The 17979-nt window shown below is 52.2% G+C and overlaps 1 protein-coding gene across 1 annotated transcript in view; it reads left to right on the forward strand.

The window, feature by feature from the left end:
* The first annotated feature begins 316 nt into the window (after window positions 1–316).
* CNN2 (calponin 2) overlaps window positions 317–17979 on the forward strand; it is a 51961-nt gene continuing 34298 nt past the window's right edge. The window contains exons 1-2 of the mRNA XM_078670444.1: window positions 317–1104; window positions 16669–16790. Coding sequence (XP_078526570.1) covers window positions 1045–1104; window positions 16669–16790 — 182 coding nt within the window. The 5' untranslated portion in view covers window positions 317–1044. The remainder of the gene's footprint in view (window positions 1105–16668; window positions 16791–17979) is intronic.

Genomic DNA, 17979 nt, shown 5'->3' on the forward strand with positions numbered 1-17979 from the left:
GCCACGCACGTGTTTGGTTCTCTGGTGGGTACATTCCCAGCCCCTAGGGAAGGACCCTCTCATCACTACTCTCTGTCTATGTGAGGGCTCTCTCCCTGTCCGTCTGAGGTGACAACACAGTCCCCATGTCCCTGTCTGAGGTGAGAACTCTCTTCAAGCCCCTGTATGAGGGCGAGGACTCTTTCTGTCTGTCTGAGGTGAGGCCACACACCCCCTGCCCCTGTCTGAGGTAAGGACCTCTCTCCCTGTCGGTCTGAGGTGAGGACACAACCTCCTGTCCCTGTCTGAGGTAAGATCTCTCTCCCCGCTCCTCTCTGTCTCTGTGTGATGTTACTTTCCCTGTCTGTCTGAGGCTGGGACTCTCTCCTCTCTGTGTGATGTCACTCTCCCTGCCTGTCTCCCCCTCTCTCTGTGTGATGTCACTCTCCCTGTCTGTCTCTCCCTGTCCCTGAGGCAGGGACTCTCTCCCCTCTCATCTCTGTCTCTCTGTGTGATGTCACTCTCCCTGTCTCTGTGTGATGTCACTCTCCCTGTCTTTCCCCCTGTCTCTGAGGCCGGGTCCCCCCGCCCCTGTCTGCTCCCGGTCCCGCCGCCGCTGTCTGGTCTGAGGTCGGAATCAGTATTTGGGAATTTCAGGAAATGCCGGTTCTGCAGGAATTTGGAGCTTTCGCTCCTTTTATGGGTATTTTATGTCCAACCCAGTCAGGGCTGTGAGGGCGGGGCCCCTGGGGCCCCTCCCAGGAGGAGGGAGGGGCCGAGGGCAGGGTGTGTGTGCCAGGCCGAGAGTGAGCAACATCTGGGACAGACAGACAGCCTGGGAATCACAGACACTCACTCACTCGGAGCTGGAACCGCAGACAGACAGACGGACGGACGGACGGACAGACGGACGGACAGGCGGACGGACTGCACAGTGAGGGAGGCTGAGGGCAGCTGGGACCCCAGACAGACGGACTGAACTCACTCTCTGCCACCCCTGAGGACAGGAGTGCCAGTTGTGCCCTCCAGACCCATCCTTCACTCGGGCCCCCACCGAGGCCGAGCATGAGCACCCAGTTCAACAAGGGCCCCTCCTACGGGCTGTCCGCCGAGGTCAAGAACCGGGTAAGAGGGCGCGGTGCGGGGGTGAGGGGCAGGAGGAGGGGGTGAAGGGGGGGGGGGGGGGTGAGGCCCAGGTACGCGAGCGGCTCTGGCTGTACCAAGGCTTGCTGAGTGGCCCGTGGGTGAGTTACACGGTCACTGAGAGACGACTGGAGGGATTTTCTCAGTGAAACACCAGAAGCCACGTTCAGTGAGTGAGTGACTCCGTGTTTGAGTGACTGACTGAGGGAACTGAGCCACTCGGCAGATTACTTCCACGAGTACCTTATTGAGACGCGGGATGGAAGGAGTGAGCGTCGCACTGAATGAGCAAAGCATGGGTGACTGAGTGAAGGAGTGAATTACTTAAGGGAGGAGCGAGTGCTGAGTGGGTACCGTGCCAGAGTGGAGGCTGATGTGCTGCATGTGCAAAGTACTGGATGGATGAGTAAATACTGAAGGGGGAGTGACGTCCTGAAGGGGTGAATGACATCCTGAAGTAGTGAACACCCACACACATCCGGGCCTCGGCGGTCCCACTAGTCTCTGTGACTCCACCTGGCCCGGGTGAGACTGGGGGTCGCCTCCGGATGGGTGGGGCCAGCTGTGACCTGGGGCAGGCAGGAGTTGCAAGACCCCCCCCCGCCCTCTTCAGTCTGTAACTTAGTGGACAAAAGTTCATAATTACATTTAACAGGAAGAAAGGAAGTAGGATGGGCGGATAGGAAAGGGAAAGACAGAGGATTGAAGGAAGGAAAGAGGAGAGTAAGGAGAGGTGAAAGAAAGGGAGCGCTTGTGATAGAGGGATGGAAGGGGGAGCGGAGGAAGTTTGAATGGTTGAATGGGACAGAGTAAAGGAAAATCTGAGAGTGGATGGATGGATGGACAAAGAGCTGGATGAAGGGACAGATGGACAGATGGACCGATGGATGGATGGATGGACCGATGGATGGATGGATGGACCGATGGATGGATGGATGGACGGAGAGCTGGATGGATGGACCGATGGATGGATGGAGGAAAGGAGAGCTGGATGGAGGGACAGATGGATGGATGGATGGATGGACGGAGAGCTGGATGGAGGGACAGATGGATGGACGGATGGATGGATGGACGGAGAGCTGGATGGAGAGATGGATGGACGGATGGATGGATGGATGGATGGACGGAGAGCTGTATGGAGGGACAGATGGATGGACGGATGGATGGATGGATGGATGGATGGATGGACGGAGAGCTGTATGGAGGGACAGATGGATGGACGGATGGATGGATGGATGGAGAGCTGGATGGAGGGATGGATGGACGGATGGATGGATGGATGGACGGAGAGCTGGATGGAGGGACAGATGGATGGACGGATGGATGGATGGACGGAGAGCTGGATGGAGAGATTGATGGACGGATGGATGGATGGATGGATGGACGGAGAGCTGTATGGAGGGACAGATGGATGGACGGATGGATGGATGGATGGACGGAGAGCTGTATGGAGGGACAGATGGATGGACGGATGGATGGATGGATGGATGGATGGACGGAGAGCTGTATGGAGGGACAGATGGATGGACGGATGGATGGATGGATGGAGAGCTGGATGGAGGGATGGATGGACGGATGGACGGATGGATGGACGGAGAGCTGGATGGAGGGACAGATGGATGGACGGATGGATGGATGGACGGAGAGCTGGATGGAGAGATGGATGGACGGATGGATGGATGGATGGATGGACGGAGAGCTGTATGGAGGGACAGATGGATGGACGGATGGATGGATGGATGGATGGATGGATGGACGGAGAGCTGTATGGAGGGACAGATGGATGGACGGATGGATGGATGGACGGAGAGCTGGATGGAGGGACAGATGGATGGACCGATGGATGGATGGATGAAAGTCTTTATTGATAGATAGGGAAGTCGAAGGATGAATGAATGAGTGAGTGCATGTATGGATGCATTCATAGATGATGGATCAGCGCCTTTAGACCCTCACGGGTGATTTGCTGCGCTCTACAGATCCCGGATTGATCGATTGATGACCTGGGCAAGGATTCAATGATGGGTGCATGAATGGATGACAGAAGGTAAAGGTGAAACGGTGGATGGCAGAGGGTGGATGGACGGGTGAAGGGGTGAATGGAGACGTACATTGATGGGAGGGACGAGGAGCTCTTCTGTGCACGGTTGGGCTCCTGTGTTTATCTTCCTTGCTGCCAGCAGAGATGTGGGTCGAAGGGGGGGTATTTTTATTTTTGGCTCCTCCCTTAAAGACCCTCCCCAGCCCATCACATGACCCCGGGCTTCCGCTGGGCGGGGCCTTTTGAAAGCAGGCTCCGCAGGGGTGCTCCATACATGCATTTTGCACGTGTGCTGCCTGTGTGTGTTCAGTGTGCACTGTCATGTTTGTTCCATGTGTATGTGTGTTCTGAGTGTGGGTGTTGTGTTATTTTGATTTGTATAGCACACTAATCCCCTGAAAGGGTATCCAGGCTCTGTGCACTGTCTTCATGTTTATTCCATGTGAGTTTGTGTGTATATATTGTGTAAGTGTGTGTGTGTACTGAGTATGGATGTTCCATGTGTAGTGTGTTCATGTTTATTCAGAGTGTGTGTGCATACTGTGTATTTCCTGAGTGTGATGTTCTTTGTGCAGGGTCATGTGTATTCTGTGTTTGTGTACTGTGCGTGTGTTTACTGACTGTGGATGTTCTGTGTACATTGTGTTCCTGTTTTTTCCATATTTGTGTGTACTGTGTATGTGCATGTACTGAGTGTGGATGGTCTGTGTGCAGTGTCATGTTTATTCTGTGTGTGTAGTGTGTTTATATTTATTCAGTGTGTGTGTGCACTGAGTGTGATGTTCTGTGTGCAGGGTCATGTTTATACCATGTTTGCGTGTACTGTGTGTGTACTGAGTATGGATGTTCTGTCAATCAATCAATCAGAGTACTTGTAGAGCGCGCTACTCACCCGTGAGGGTCTCGAGGCGCTGGGGTGGGGAATGCTGCTACTGCTCGAAGAGCCAGGTCGTGAGGAGTCTTCTGAAGGCGAGTAGGTCTTGGGTCTGCCGTAGGTGGGTGGGGAGGGTGTTCCAGGTCGTGAGGAGTCTTCTGAAGGCGAGTAGGTCTTGGGTCTGCCGTAGGTGGGTAGGAGAGGGTGTTCCAGGTCTTGGCGGCGAGGTAGGAGAAGGATCTGCCGCCGGAGGTCGTTCGTTGGATGCGGGGGACGGTGGCGAGGGCGAGGCTGGTGGAGCGGAGCTGGCGGGTGGGGGTGTAGAAGCGGAGTCTGCTGTTCAGGTAGGCTGGTCCGGTGTTGTGGAGTGCCTTGTGTGCGTGGGTGAGGAGCTTGAAGGTGATCCTCTTGTCGACGGGGAGCCAGTGCAGGTCTCTCAGGTGGGGGGTGATGTGGCTGCGGCGGGGGGCGTTGACGATCAGTCGGGCGGAGGCGTTTTGGATGCGTTGTAGTCGTCGTAGGTGTTTGGCTGGGATTCATGCGTAGAGTGCGTTGCCGTAATCCAGTCTCCTGCTGACGAGGGCCTGTGTCACCGTTCTTCTTGTTTCGGTCGGGATCCACTTGTACTATTATTATTATGTATTATGTTTATTCTGTGTGTGTATTGAGTGTGGATGTTCTGTGTGCATTTTGTTCATGTTTATTCTGTGTGCGAGTGTACTGTGTATGTGTAATGAGCGTGGATGTTATGTGTGCATTGTCATGTTTATTTCATGTCTGTGTACTGGGTGTTCATTCATTTCCCTTGAGCTGAAAGCCCCAGATGTGGGGCCCCTGGATGTTTGTGGGTGGGAGGGGGGCTCCTCTCTGGCTCAGGAGCTGCAGGGGGAGGGTGTTACGGTCTTGACACAATTCTGTTCACGGGACGTCCCACAACCCTCACAGCAGCCATCTTTATCCAGGCATTGAGTCTCAATAATCGAGTCCCTCGGGATCGGCTCGCTGCTCAAAGTGATCCACCTCTTGATAGCATCAAATCCGACTGCAAGAACAGCACCGATGATTGAGGTGATCAAGTGACGGAAGGAAGGGAATCGAAGGGAAGGAGATCTGTAAAACAAAACATATGAACTTATTTATTTATTTATTTATTCAAAGTTTTATATAGCGCGAACAAGATCCTTACAGATATCAGAGCGCTTCACAGAGACAGGGGTAGGGGCAGCAGGAATGAACAAGATAACAAGAGCAGCATAATAATCACTCACATAGTAGGATAACAATAATGTACAGAAACATATCAATATACAATCAGGTAAACAAGTAATGTAAGACGGCACAAGTCATTGATCCCACTACAGAAGGGTTCAGGTAAACCTTGGGTGTGTGGATGGCTTATACCAATTTCTTAGGATAGAGAGAGCACTGGGTGGGGGCATCGGGAGGGTGATTCAATAAACCAAAGTGTATCATATATTGATCGGTAGTAAGAGAGTAGCGTAGTAGTGTCACCATCAAGTAGAGGTATAGTGCCAAAGGACAGGGTGAGCAGTGATACAAAGCAATGCAGAGTCTCTGATCCAGCCCCTAAAAGGTTCAGGAGATCTTGGCCAGAAGGACGGATTTCACCTCTTTCTTGAAGAGTGCAGTGGAGGAGATAAGCCTGGTTTCAGGAGGGAGCGCATTCCAGATCCTGGGTGCCATTCCCGAGAAGGAGCGCTTGTATGTTTTTTCTTTCCGGAATCTACGAGGTTTCAGGAGTAGATTTTTTGTACTTCTGTTGGATCTCGAACCTCCCGATATAGACAACTTTTGAGCGAGGTAGTTGGGTGCATTGTGGTGCACGGCCGAGTGTGTCATAACTGCAATTTTTAGCTGTATTCTGGCTTCAAAAGGCAGCCATTTTAGAGACTTTAAGTCTGGGGATATATGCGAATGCTTTCTTGAGCCAGTAATGAGTCTCGCGGCAGCGTTCAGAGAGGCTCTTAGGGGTGCTGTTGTGGATAGCGGGAGTCCGCTGAGGGCCACAATTCCATAGTCTATGAGAGGGATGATTAAAGCTTGTACAGCAGTTTGGAAGTCTTTGGCAGGGAGGAAGGGTTTAAGTTTCCTCAGGTTGTTGATTTGGAAATTAGCTCCTTTTGTGGCTTTGCTGATGTGCTGTTGCATGTTGAGCTTGGCGTCTAGTGTGATGCCTAGGGATTTCGCAGAATCCACGATGGTAGGTTGGACATTGAGTGCTGTTAGGTTATTGAGCCAGGTTTGGGTGGGGGTAATTTTCGCCGGGGGTGAGATGAGAAGGAACTCAGTTTTCAGCGCATTTAGTTTGAGGTGATTATCGGCCAGCCAAGATTGAGTGTTAATAAGCGTGGAATTCAGATGTTTGATATCTTCCGGGGATTGTAACTTTAGGTAAAGTTGTGTGTCATCGGCGTACATATGGAATTGAACATTGGATGCTTGGAGCAAGGTGGCGAGCGGTTCCATGACGAGGTTGAACAGTGTACTGTTGAACTTCTTATATATATATATATAATATATATCTACATACATTGAAAGATTTATGATCATCAAAATGTGGTGCTGGCTGAGGTCAAGGAGTGGTCGATCACGCTGCAGTCAGGAGGTGACCGCTGCCTGAGGTGGGTTGGGATCACAGGCTTGGTGTACACGCCTAGGTCCTGCTCCAGGTATAGCCGTGGTGCTGGCACAGGTCATGGAGTGGTTGGTCACACAGAGGTCAGGAGGTGACCGCCTGCCTGAGGTGAGTTGGCATCATAGACTGAGCCTAGGAGGTAGATCTCAGCGGGTTGTCGCTGCTGCACGGGTTGCGCTCCTGCTCCCACTGAAGCCGCTGGCGGACAACCAGCATTTTAAGATGGCGCCGGAGATGAGGTTGCACTTGGTGTGTTTACAGGTGGTGCAGGGAATACACTTCACCCGCTGCCTCGAGCCCATTGGTGGAGCGGCAGCATGCAGCTCTGCTGGCACACGCTTGTATCTATTTAGAGTTTTTAACTTAGGGTGTAGGGTGAGGAAGCGCTGCCTGCTAGCCAACACCCCATGGGAAGATATGCCACAGGCCGGCGGGTGAGGAGAACCAGAGTCGGGCACAGTCGCCAGGGCTGGAGTCACACAGAGGGGGAAATACCGGCTCTGCGGAACCAGTGTCTCACCCTCAGTTACTCACCACCTCTGACACTCATCCATTGGAGAGATAAAAATAGAGAGGAAGGGTGGTGGAGGGAAAAGGGGGTGGAGGAAGGTGGAAGAGATGAGAGGAAGGATGGTGAAAGGAAGAGGAGATAGAGGAAGGTAGAAGAGGTGATAGGAAGGATGGTGAAAGGAAGAGGAGATAGAGGAAGGTAGAAGAGGTGAGAGGAAGGATGGTGAAAGGAAGAGGAGATAGAGGAAGGTAGAAGAGGTGAGACCAAGGCTGGTGGAGGGAAGAGGAGGTGGAGGAAGGTATAAGAGGCGGGAGGAAGCAAGAGGAGATGGCGGAAGGTGGAAGAGATGAGAGGAAGGATGGTGAAAGGAAGAGGAGGTGGAGAAAGGTAGAAGAGGTGAGACCAAGGCTGGTGGAGGGAAGAGGAGATGGAGGAAAGTAGAAGAGGTGACACTTGTACAGGCAAATAATAAAAATTTACAAAAGTGAAAGAACTTCCTTGGGGGACTTGAAGGTTGTGTATTAGTTCTGGAAGTGTCTCTAGAAGAGAAGAGATTTGAGGTCAGATTTGAAGGTCCGGGTAGAGGTGGTGGTACGTAGCTGTGGCGGAAGCGAGTTCCAGATTCTCACCGCATTGCCTGAGAAGGATTGAGCCATCGATCTTTCCCTTTTAAAAGTGGGGGGCTCAAGCAGTAGTTTTTCCACATTACGAGATGAGATGGTCTAAACTAAAGCCTCCAGAGATTTTCAGTTTATTCGCCAGGTAGCGAGGGGACATAGTGTGCAAGGCTTTGTGGGTGATACAGGCAGTCTTGTAGATAGATCTTGCCTCGATGGGAAGCCAACGGAGGGAAGACAACAAGGGTGTGATGTGGTCACTTCTTTTGGCCCCAAACATAAAACGAGCCACTGAATGGAAAACCTATTTAAGAGGGGAGAGGTGGGATTTGGGAACGCCAGTAAGAAGAGAATTGCAATTGTCCAATCTGGAGAGAACCAGCGATTGGACCAGGTTTTTATGGTCTTGGTCCGGAAAGAAGCGTCGAATCCCCCACAGAAGGGGCGTTGGTAATGTGCGTTCTTTACAATGGAATTGATGTGGGAGAGAAGATTGCTGTTCAGTAGATTCAGCTGATCCATCCAAGATTGAACAGGAGGAGGAGAGAGGGAGGTAGAGAGGAGGAGGAATTCGGTTTTGGAGGGACTTGGAATGAGTTGATGAGCCAACATCCAGTTTTGGATAGAGTGGAGAGTAGAGTTAGGACACCTTAAGGCAGATTTGAGTGTCATCCGCAAAGAGATGGTAGAGGACCCCAGATTTACTAAGGAGATTACCCAATGGTTCCAGCTAGAGATTAAACAAAGTGGGTGCAAGTATAGAGCCTTGAGGGACGCCACGACCTACCGCCAATGGAGATGAGAGGCTACTCGCTATTTTGATAATTTGGGATCTGTCCGAGAGGAAAGAGGCAAACCATTTAAGCACGGTGCCTTCCAAACTCATTCTCTGTTGAAGAGTGTTAAGGAGAGTGTTGTGATTGACAGTGTCAAAAGCTGTAATTATCAATTATTTGTACTTGTATCATTATTGATGTATCTGGCTGACTATGCTCCCACATGTATCTTCCCCACCCCAATTGCTATTTACTCACACGTGTTGTTCCTTTCGTCTGTAAAGCGCTCTGATATCTGCAAAGATCTTGTTCGCGCTATATAAAACTTTCAAAATAAATAAATAAATAAATAAAAGAATCAAAAGACAAGACCCCGGGGGCGTGGCTAGCAGCCAAGCATGGTGGCAGCCTAGTGTGAGGGCTCCTGAGGGCACTGAGTCCTAATCATAAATCCGACACTATAATCCGGTAAACTGCTCACCTGAAGAGGCGGCGTTCGGGTCCGGGCACGAAGCGGTGACACCGGACCGACTTTCGGCGAATTCTGACGACCGGAACCCAACTGAATCCGCGCAGCTGAGTCTGGGCCTACGCGCAGGACCTGAGCACCGGCCTTGCGTGGCGCACCGACCCCGGCGGAAGTGAGACCGGGCCGGACTGGCTGAGACGACGCGCCCCGACACCCGCCCGACGGAGGACTATGGCCGCCTGAGGCTCAGCATGGAAGTGTCGCTACACGGGGCACATACAGGCATCTGTGCACCGCTCGTGTAGGTCTGGTGTGGAGGGCGATAGCGAGTGAAAGTCCGGTGCGGCCGGGAGCACACTGCACGGAGGTGGTTCCCCCCCCCGGGAGCCTGCTGAACTGCCCGGGACGGCGGGGGCGATCCTCAACTGACAGCGAGGGAAGATTACACACGCGTACGAGCCCTGGCCAGAGGTGAGAGGCGCAGGTGCCCCGGGGGGACTGTAGAAAACAGTGGATTCACACTAACACTCACGGAAGGGGCTCAGACGTCGCTTATTACCCCAGAGGCGCAAACGGCCTGGGCACCGTAGGGACTCAGGACATTACACCTAATGAGGGCACCTTCCAGCATATCTGGCCTGTAGGTGGTGTCGCAGATACGTCAAACGGACCCTCCACGAGGTATACGACTGATGTGGCCCGGCCCTGGTGGCCCAAGCTCAGGACATAATCGCTACGGGGCAAAGACGCCGAACACGTGACAGAACGAGTGGCGCGGCCTGCAGTGCTAAGAACCGCGCTCACCGGCGCTATCACACGCCACAAAAAGACTGGTCTGGCCTGTAACAAGAGGCGGGAGGTAATACTCGGCGGGTCACGCACCGGCCACCTGCTCCCTGATTAGTGGCCGCGGACCTCGAGATACGACGCAGCGCTGATCGCGACTCGGTGAGGAACGACTCCGATTTCCACGAGCCCCAGGAGCATGGCGGGCAAAGGCGCCAGAAGTGCATCCGCGCAGGCCAAGCTGGATAAATTTGCCTACGGACAACAAAATCATACGCACAATGCGGGGCGCAGCTCCACAGGTAATGCCCAAGACGCGGAGGGGTCCAAAAAAATAACGCTGGAAGACATTATGAAGACCCTCTCAGAGGTGAAAACTGCAGTGGGCGCCATCTCCTCCGAAGTCACGTTACTGCGAGCAGACTTCCACAAAATGGCTGAAAGAGTTTCTCAGGTGGAGGTGGTCACGAAATCTCTTGTAGAAGATACGTCAGACCTACAGGTAACCATGGAACGCATGCAGAAGGTCACCAAGCTCCTGCAAGACAAGCTGGATGACCAAGAGGTGCGCTCGCGACGAAACAACGTACGCATCCTTGGACTTCCGGAGACGGAGGGGAAAGGGGCCATGGACCTCTACATAGAGGATCTCATCCAGAACAAACTGAAGCCCAAAGGACTGTCCCACTTCTTTTCAGTGGAAAGGGCACACAGGGTTCCGGGAGGACCGCCCAAGACAGGAGCAGCACCACGGCCTGTCCTGGCCAGGCTTTTCAATTTTAGGGACAGGGATGCGATCTTCCAAGCTGCGAGAAGCTCGCAACCTGTTAAAATACAAAATGCAACCCTGGCTTTCTTCCCAGACTACACGGCAGAGGTGGCCAGGCGCCGTAAATCCTTCACGGAGGTGAAAAAAGCACTGCGGGACAGGGACTTGCCGTACTCTATGCTGTTTCCTGCCAAATTGCGAATTGTGGCCGACGGCAAGACATGGTTCTTCGACAAGCCGGAGATGGCACAAGACTGGCTGGATGGCTGGAGGCCAGTAGGACAGCGACATCGCCCGCATCGAGACCGACCTGCTCATCGAACGGGCCGACCATGAACAGTCAGGCCTCTCACTCACCCCGTCAGGGGGGCGCAGAAGAAACGGAATCTGACCTTGAAAGGGACCCTCTTGACTCTGGACAACCGGCTCCGGTCTGAAGACAGACTGTATCTCTACGGGACTGAGTGTGGCACGAGAGGCCTTGGACCTGGCGCAGCTGAGTAGGGTGGGCACAATCAGTGCCCGTATGGGACTCACCAACCCCACGAGCAAGTAAGATGGTTGGGGAAGGACTAAAGCACTCTGCGAAGTTGGGGAAACGGGCGGGAGGTTGTCCGTGGAGCAGGGTAGCAGGGTGGGGGGACGGGGATGTAGTTTTTTTGTTGTTGTTGTTTGTATTCTTCTCCATAGTCATCATTCCACCATTGTGTTGTACTGACACCCCGAATATCGGCATACTCCCACGCAAGGTTGCACACTCCTCTGCATGCACTAGCCCTGTAGACGTGCTACGTGCAGAATTCGCACACCGGCTCGATGGCCAGACCACCTTATGACACACCCGCTGAGGACTCTCCTGTGACTATGGGGGTGCCCCCACTGCGCATGCTGACCTGGAATGTCAGAGGCCTGGGGGACAAAATAAAAAGAGGCTTGGTACTGCAGGCCATAAAGCGGCAAAACCCAGACCTGGTCCTACTACAGGAAACCCACCTTGCGGGAACAACCTGCAAAGCACTTGATAGGCGCGGCTATGTCATGGCAGTGCATGCAGACTTCACCTCTGGCTCCCGGGGGACGGGGATACTGATGAAAAAATCTTCTCCCTTTATTATAACACACCGCATAGCGGACGATCAGGGTCGCTTCGCTGCGGTGCATGGTCAGTGGGAGGGCAGACCTCTTAATATAATATCTGTATATATACCCCCGGCGCTGCACTCTGTGGCCCTGCCTGCGCTAGGCAAGTTCCTCCTTGACCTTCCTGAAGGGGATACGATTGTGGGGGGGGGCCTGAATGCAATCATTGATCCGCTACTGGACACGTTACCCGCTAGAGCCCGATCACGGGGAACTACATTGCTATCAGACTTTTTAGAAGCCCTGGGCATTATAGATATCTGGCGACACCTGCACCCAGAAGAAACTCAATACACTTTTTACTCAGCAGTCCATAACAGCTTATCTCGTATTGATTACTTTCTATCCATGGGGTTAGGTATGGGGACGGTGGATAAAGTAGATATTCTGCCCAGAGGCATTTCTGACCACTCACCGATTGCACTATCTCTTACCACCAGGGAGAAAAAATGCACAAGAATTTACCCAATATACCCGCACTTTTTAAAAGTCCCGAAGATTCGTAAAAAACTTAAACTGGTAACAACGCAATACTTTGCGGAAAACACAGCGACAGTGGACTCGCCGTCAACCCTATGGGAGGCATACAAAACAGTCCTCAGGGGGGAGGCTATAGCAGCGATAACGGGGCATAAACGTGATTCCCGAAAGGAACTTGCTGAGTTGGAACTAGCCCTCAGCGACGCCAACACTAGGCACATGGCGAACCCATCCCCGACCACAACACACACGCTCATGCTTCGGCAACAACAATACCAGGCTCATCTTACGGCGACAGAGAAGGGTTACATCGCAAACACTAAACACAGAATCTATGATGTGGGAGACAAAGCGGGAAAAATGCTGGCTTGGTTGGATAGGAGAGGGGGTGGGGCGAAAGGCATTCAGAGATTACGAACGGAGGTAGGACAGGACCTGACACACCCAGAGGACATAGTGTGCGCCTTGGCTCAGCATCTTCGGGCAGTGTACACCCCGGACCACGTGGTCACAGAACGCATGGCAGAGGCGTCACTGGCGGACGTTGCCGTCCCCAGTATTACGCCAGAAAATATGCAGGCACTGGAGGTAGATCCGACGGAAGAGGAAATTCAGCTGGCGATTCAGACTTTGCAGTCTGGCAAAGCGCTGGGTCCGAACGGGATACCCGTAGAATGGTATAAGTCCATGGCTCCGGAACTCAGTGCACCGCTGCTGGCCATGTATTTGGAAAGCAGGGAAAAGGCGGAACTACCGCTGGACCAACGCACGGCCACGATTGTGACGATACCTAAGCCAGGGAAGCCTCCGACTGAATGTACCTCATACCGCCCGATATCGTTGCTTAACGTGGAGGCCAAGGTACTGGCTAAGCTCCTGGCCGCCCGTCTGCAGCCGCACCTGAGTACCCTGATCCACCCTGACCAATCAGGTTTTATGCCTCACCGAAGCACGGCGCTGAATCTCCGGAGAGTTCATGGAGTAATGGCCCGTTCGCACCTCCTCTCGGAGACGGCTGTGATTCTCTCCCTCGACGCCAAAATGGCTTTTGACCTCGTGGAATGGGAATATCTTTTCATGGTCCTCACACGTATGGGGTTTGGGCCGAAGTATATAGCTTGGATAAGACTGCTCTATACAAAGCCGGTCGCACAAGTGGTAGCTAATGGCCACATTTCACCAAGGTTTCAACTGGGCAGGGGAACCAGACAAGGTTGCCCCTTGTCGCCCTTGCTCTTTGCGCTGGTGCTGGAGCCCCTAGCGATTCAGATCAGGACTACGCCCTTATTTAAGGGAATTCAGTGGGAGGAGGGGTGGGAGGATAAAATCTCCCTGTACGCCGACGACATGCTCATCTACATGACTGCACCTGACGACGGAATCCCAGCACTGCTGGAACTCTGTAACGCACACGGGCACTCATCAGGATATACCCTGAACTGGTCCAAATCTGTCATATACACTCTAAAAGGCCCGGCGCCGAGGTTACCGGCTGACTGTCCCCTGGCTACGTCAACGACCTCCTTCAAATACTTAGGTATAGTCATCACGAGTAATGAAACGGACTTCTTTGCCAGTAACTTAAAACCACCTATTGATCGCCTGCGTGCGGACGTTAAACATTGGGCGGCCCTGCCCCTGACCCTACTGGGAAGGGCAGCCTTATACAAAATGATGGCGCTCCCGAGGCTCCTCTACGTCTTGGAGAACACCCCGCACCTGGTCCCGCCGCGATACTTTAAACAAATTGTGGCGCTGGTCTCTGCCCTGCTCTGGAATAATGGCCCGGCACGCATAGCGTACGACAAATTGGTTAAAAGCTGGTACGAAGGAGGGATAGCGCTCCCTAACATCCAGCTATATTACTGGGCGGCCCAGCTTAAAGTAGTTAATTATTGGATCCACACCCCAAAAGAGGACCCAGCTTATCGGGCAGATTGGTCTCAGCTTGGGACGGAATGTATGCTGTCAGTACTATACAATAAATCACAACTTAAGAGTCTAATTGGTCCAACACAACACACGGCGACCTTATGGCACCTGGCACAGGCACGACTGAGCTGGGCGGGAAAATTCACCAAAATGACGCCTCTGTGGGACACGAAAGCGTTAGGAAACCTCAGAGGGAGTAGGGGATTTGCGCGGTGGGACTCCATAGGCATTTCTACGGTGGGGGACCTCTGGGACAGGGACACAGTAGTACCATTTCCGCACCTACAGCAGCAATATGACCTCGGACCCACGGAAACATTCCGATACATACAGATTAGGCACGCATTACTCCGGGCGATTCCTGAGGGTACTGCTCTACCGGAATCTTCACCATTAGAGGACAGGCTGCTAACGGAATTCATGATCCAAAGCGCTACCTCACTTACATATAAAAAACTGATCAATAACCTGAAAGACCCCACACTGAAACTTAAAGAAAAATGGGAGGGGGAAATAGGTGAGGCGGACGAATCTGAATGGAATGAGGCGCTGGCCTCCCCAAGAGAAGTTGGGATCTCAACGAAGTTCAGATTGGTGCAACTCAAAATTCTACACCGCATCTACTACACCAGAACGCTTCTCCACAAAATACAGAGAGCACCACATCCCTTTTGCTTGAGAGGCTGCGGGGAGGAGGGGACACTATTTCATACATTATGCCCACGGATACAAGAATTCTGGAGGCAAATAATGCGCACGATCTCCCAGACGCTTAGAACCTCCGTGCTACCTGAACCGCGCAAATGCCTTTTGAACATATGGGACCCCGATGACCTGGGTAGATATGCACTAATCTGGGCAACACTGGCCATGACAGTGGCCAAACGAGATATTGCACAGAAGTGGGGCGCACCAGAACTACCTACTGCGAGCAGATGGGCTAAAAACATGGACATTCTGATGGTTACGGAACGGGCAGTGTATGTCATACGAGCGGCGCCCCGCAAATGGAACAAAATATGGGCGGCATGGAATGTATTTAGGGGAGAGATCTGTGACCCTTTGCCAGAAGGAGATGACCTAGATTCAGAGGGGGAGGATGAATGAAAGATAACTATGGGGGTATTCACCTCAGCGGACCAAGTAAACAACGATGTTGAGTAAACCTGGCTATGTAACGACGAAAGGACTAAGAATTTGCTGATTTGGGAACGGGATGAGAGCGCACTGGTGATGATGACACATGTTTTGGGGGGGGGGGGGGTTGGTTGTTAATACTATTGTCTTAAGGAATGTTACTGTTGCACAAGGCATACCGAGGGGAATTTGCACAGAACTACTTTGATTATGATTTGTCAACATGGAAACGTATTTAAGGGTTGTCACAGGTTTATAACATCTCAATTTATGCTTTTGTCAAGACTGCTGCCACATACGGGGAGATGTCTGTAACGAAACAACCCTACCCATTTACATGTAAAGTACTAACTGCGTATTATGCCTTCATGTTAATAAAGATTTCTAAAAAAAAAAAAAAAGACAAGACCCCCCCCTCCCCCCCGAATCGAGTATGCGCAGCGCGTCATCAATCACTTGCAGTAGGGCTGTTTCAGTGCTGCAATTTTGAATGAAACCAGACTGAAAGTTGTCCAGAAGATCGTTGTCCTTAATATGACGGGAACGTTGTTTCGCTACACATCTTTCTGTGATTTTTGCAAGAAAAAGGAGGTCAGTGATGGGGCGGAAGTTGTTGAGGTCGTTCGCAACAGCGGTGAGTGTTTTAAGAAGAGGGTTGACGGGGCGGGGGTGCTCGCATCCAGCCTCAGAGAAAAGAGCTCCCCTCAGCTCTCAGGCAGGGATTGAGGCGCAAACAAATGTTTGTGAAAGATCAGCTGAAGGGCGGAGTTCAGTATCTGGGATTGGCACCCAGGATTTGGAACTCACTCCCTCCCGAAACCAGACATCTCTTCCACTACACTCTTTAAAAAAGAAGTAAAAGCTATCCTCCTGGCTAAATACACTTGATCTATTATCTAGAACTCTGTTAACACCCTGCACCGATCTGTACTACATGCTTGACCCATTTACTTATTTGTATGAGTTGTCCTATTACTCACGTGATGGGCTTTGCAGCCACCTATCTGTATTGTATGATCTATTGATTTACTGTTTGACTATGCTCCCTCATGTACCCCTCTATGTAAAGCGCTCTGATATCTGTGAAGATCTTGTTCGCGCTATACAAAACTTTGAAAAGAAATAAATAAAATAAAATAAACTCACTCCCGAGAGCATCAAATGGACTGATTGTATCTGGACACTGTACCATGGAGGGGGGGGGGTGCAGCTGCTGCCTTAAAGGGACAGTGTCAGATGTATTTTGAACTTCACCTTGGGGAGGGTGTGGATGGGTATGCAGCCGGGTGGACCAATGAGGATTGAGTGATGGCCTCTCGTTCAGTGTCACTCACTCCTCTGTAACTCTCTCCCACTAGCTGGCCCTCAAGTATGACTTCCAAGCAGAGGCCGAGCTGAGAGAGTGGATCGAGGAGCTCACCCAGAAGAAGATCGGGCCGGACTTCCAGAAGGGGCTGAAAGATGGCGTCATCTTGTGCGAGTGAGTACTGCTCTCCTTTGAGTGACAGTGAGTGAGCGCTGCTCTCCTTTGAGTGACAGTGAGTGAGCGCTGCTCTTCTTTGAGTGACAGTGAGTGAGCGCTGCTCTTCTTTGAGTGACAGTGAGTGAGTGCTGCTCTTCTTTGAGGGATCCTTTGGGAGTGAGTGCTGTTCTTCTCTGAGGGATCCTTTGGGAGTGAGTGCTGTTCTTCTCTGAGGGATCCTTTGGGAGTGAGTGCTGCTCTGGATCCTTTGAGAGTGAGTGCTGTTCTTCTCTGAGGGATCCTTTGGTAATGAGTGCTGCTCTTCTCTGAGGAATCCTTTGGGAGTGAGTGCTGCTCTTCTCTGAGGGATCCTTTGGGAGTGAGTGCTGCTCTGGATCCTTTGGGAGTGAGTGCTGCTCTTCTCTGAGGGATCCTTTGGGAGTGAGTGCTGCTCTTCTCTGAGGGATCCTTTGGGAGTGAGTGCTGCTCTTCTCTGAGGGATCCTTAAGGAGTGAGTGCGGCTCTTCTCTGAGGGATCCTTTGGGAGTGAGTGCTGCTCTGGATCCTTTGGGAGTGAGTGCTGCTCTTCTCTGAGGGATCCTTTGGGAGTGAGTGCTGTTCTTCTCTGAGGGATCCTTTGGGAATGAGTGCTGCTCTTCTCTGAGGGATCCTTTGGGAGTGAGTGCTGCTCTTCTCTGAGGGATCCTTTGGGAGTGAGTGCTGCTCTGGATCCTTTGGGAGTGAGTGCTGCTCTTCTCTGAGGGATCCCTTGGGAATGAGTGCTGCTCTTCTCTGAGGGATCCTTTGGGAGTGAGTGCTGCTCTTCTCTGAGGGATCCTTAAGGAGTGAGTGCTGCTCTTCTCTGAGGGATCCTTTGGGAGTGAGTGCTGCTCTGGATCCTTTGGGAGTGAGTGCTGCTCTTCTCTGAGGGATCCTTTGGGAGTGAGTGCTGTTCTTCTCTGAGGGATCCTTTGGGAGTGAGTGCTGCTCTGGATCCTTTGGGAGTGAGTGCTGTTCTTCTCTGAGGGATCCTTTGGGAGTGAGTGCTGCTCTGGATCCTTTGGGAGTGAGTGCTGCTCTTCTCTGAGGGATCCTTTGGGAGTGAGTGCTGCTCTGGATCCTTTGAGAGTGAGTGCTGCTCTTCTCTGAGGGATCCTTTGGGAGTGAGTGCTGTTCTTCTCTGAGGGATCCTTTGGGAGTGAGTGCT

The sequence above is a fragment of the Lissotriton helveticus genome, chromosome 12 (assembly GCF_964261635.1).
Source record: "Lissotriton helveticus chromosome 12, aLisHel1.1, whole genome shotgun sequence".
NCBI lineage: Eukaryota > Metazoa > Chordata > Amphibia > Caudata > Salamandridae > Lissotriton > Lissotriton helveticus.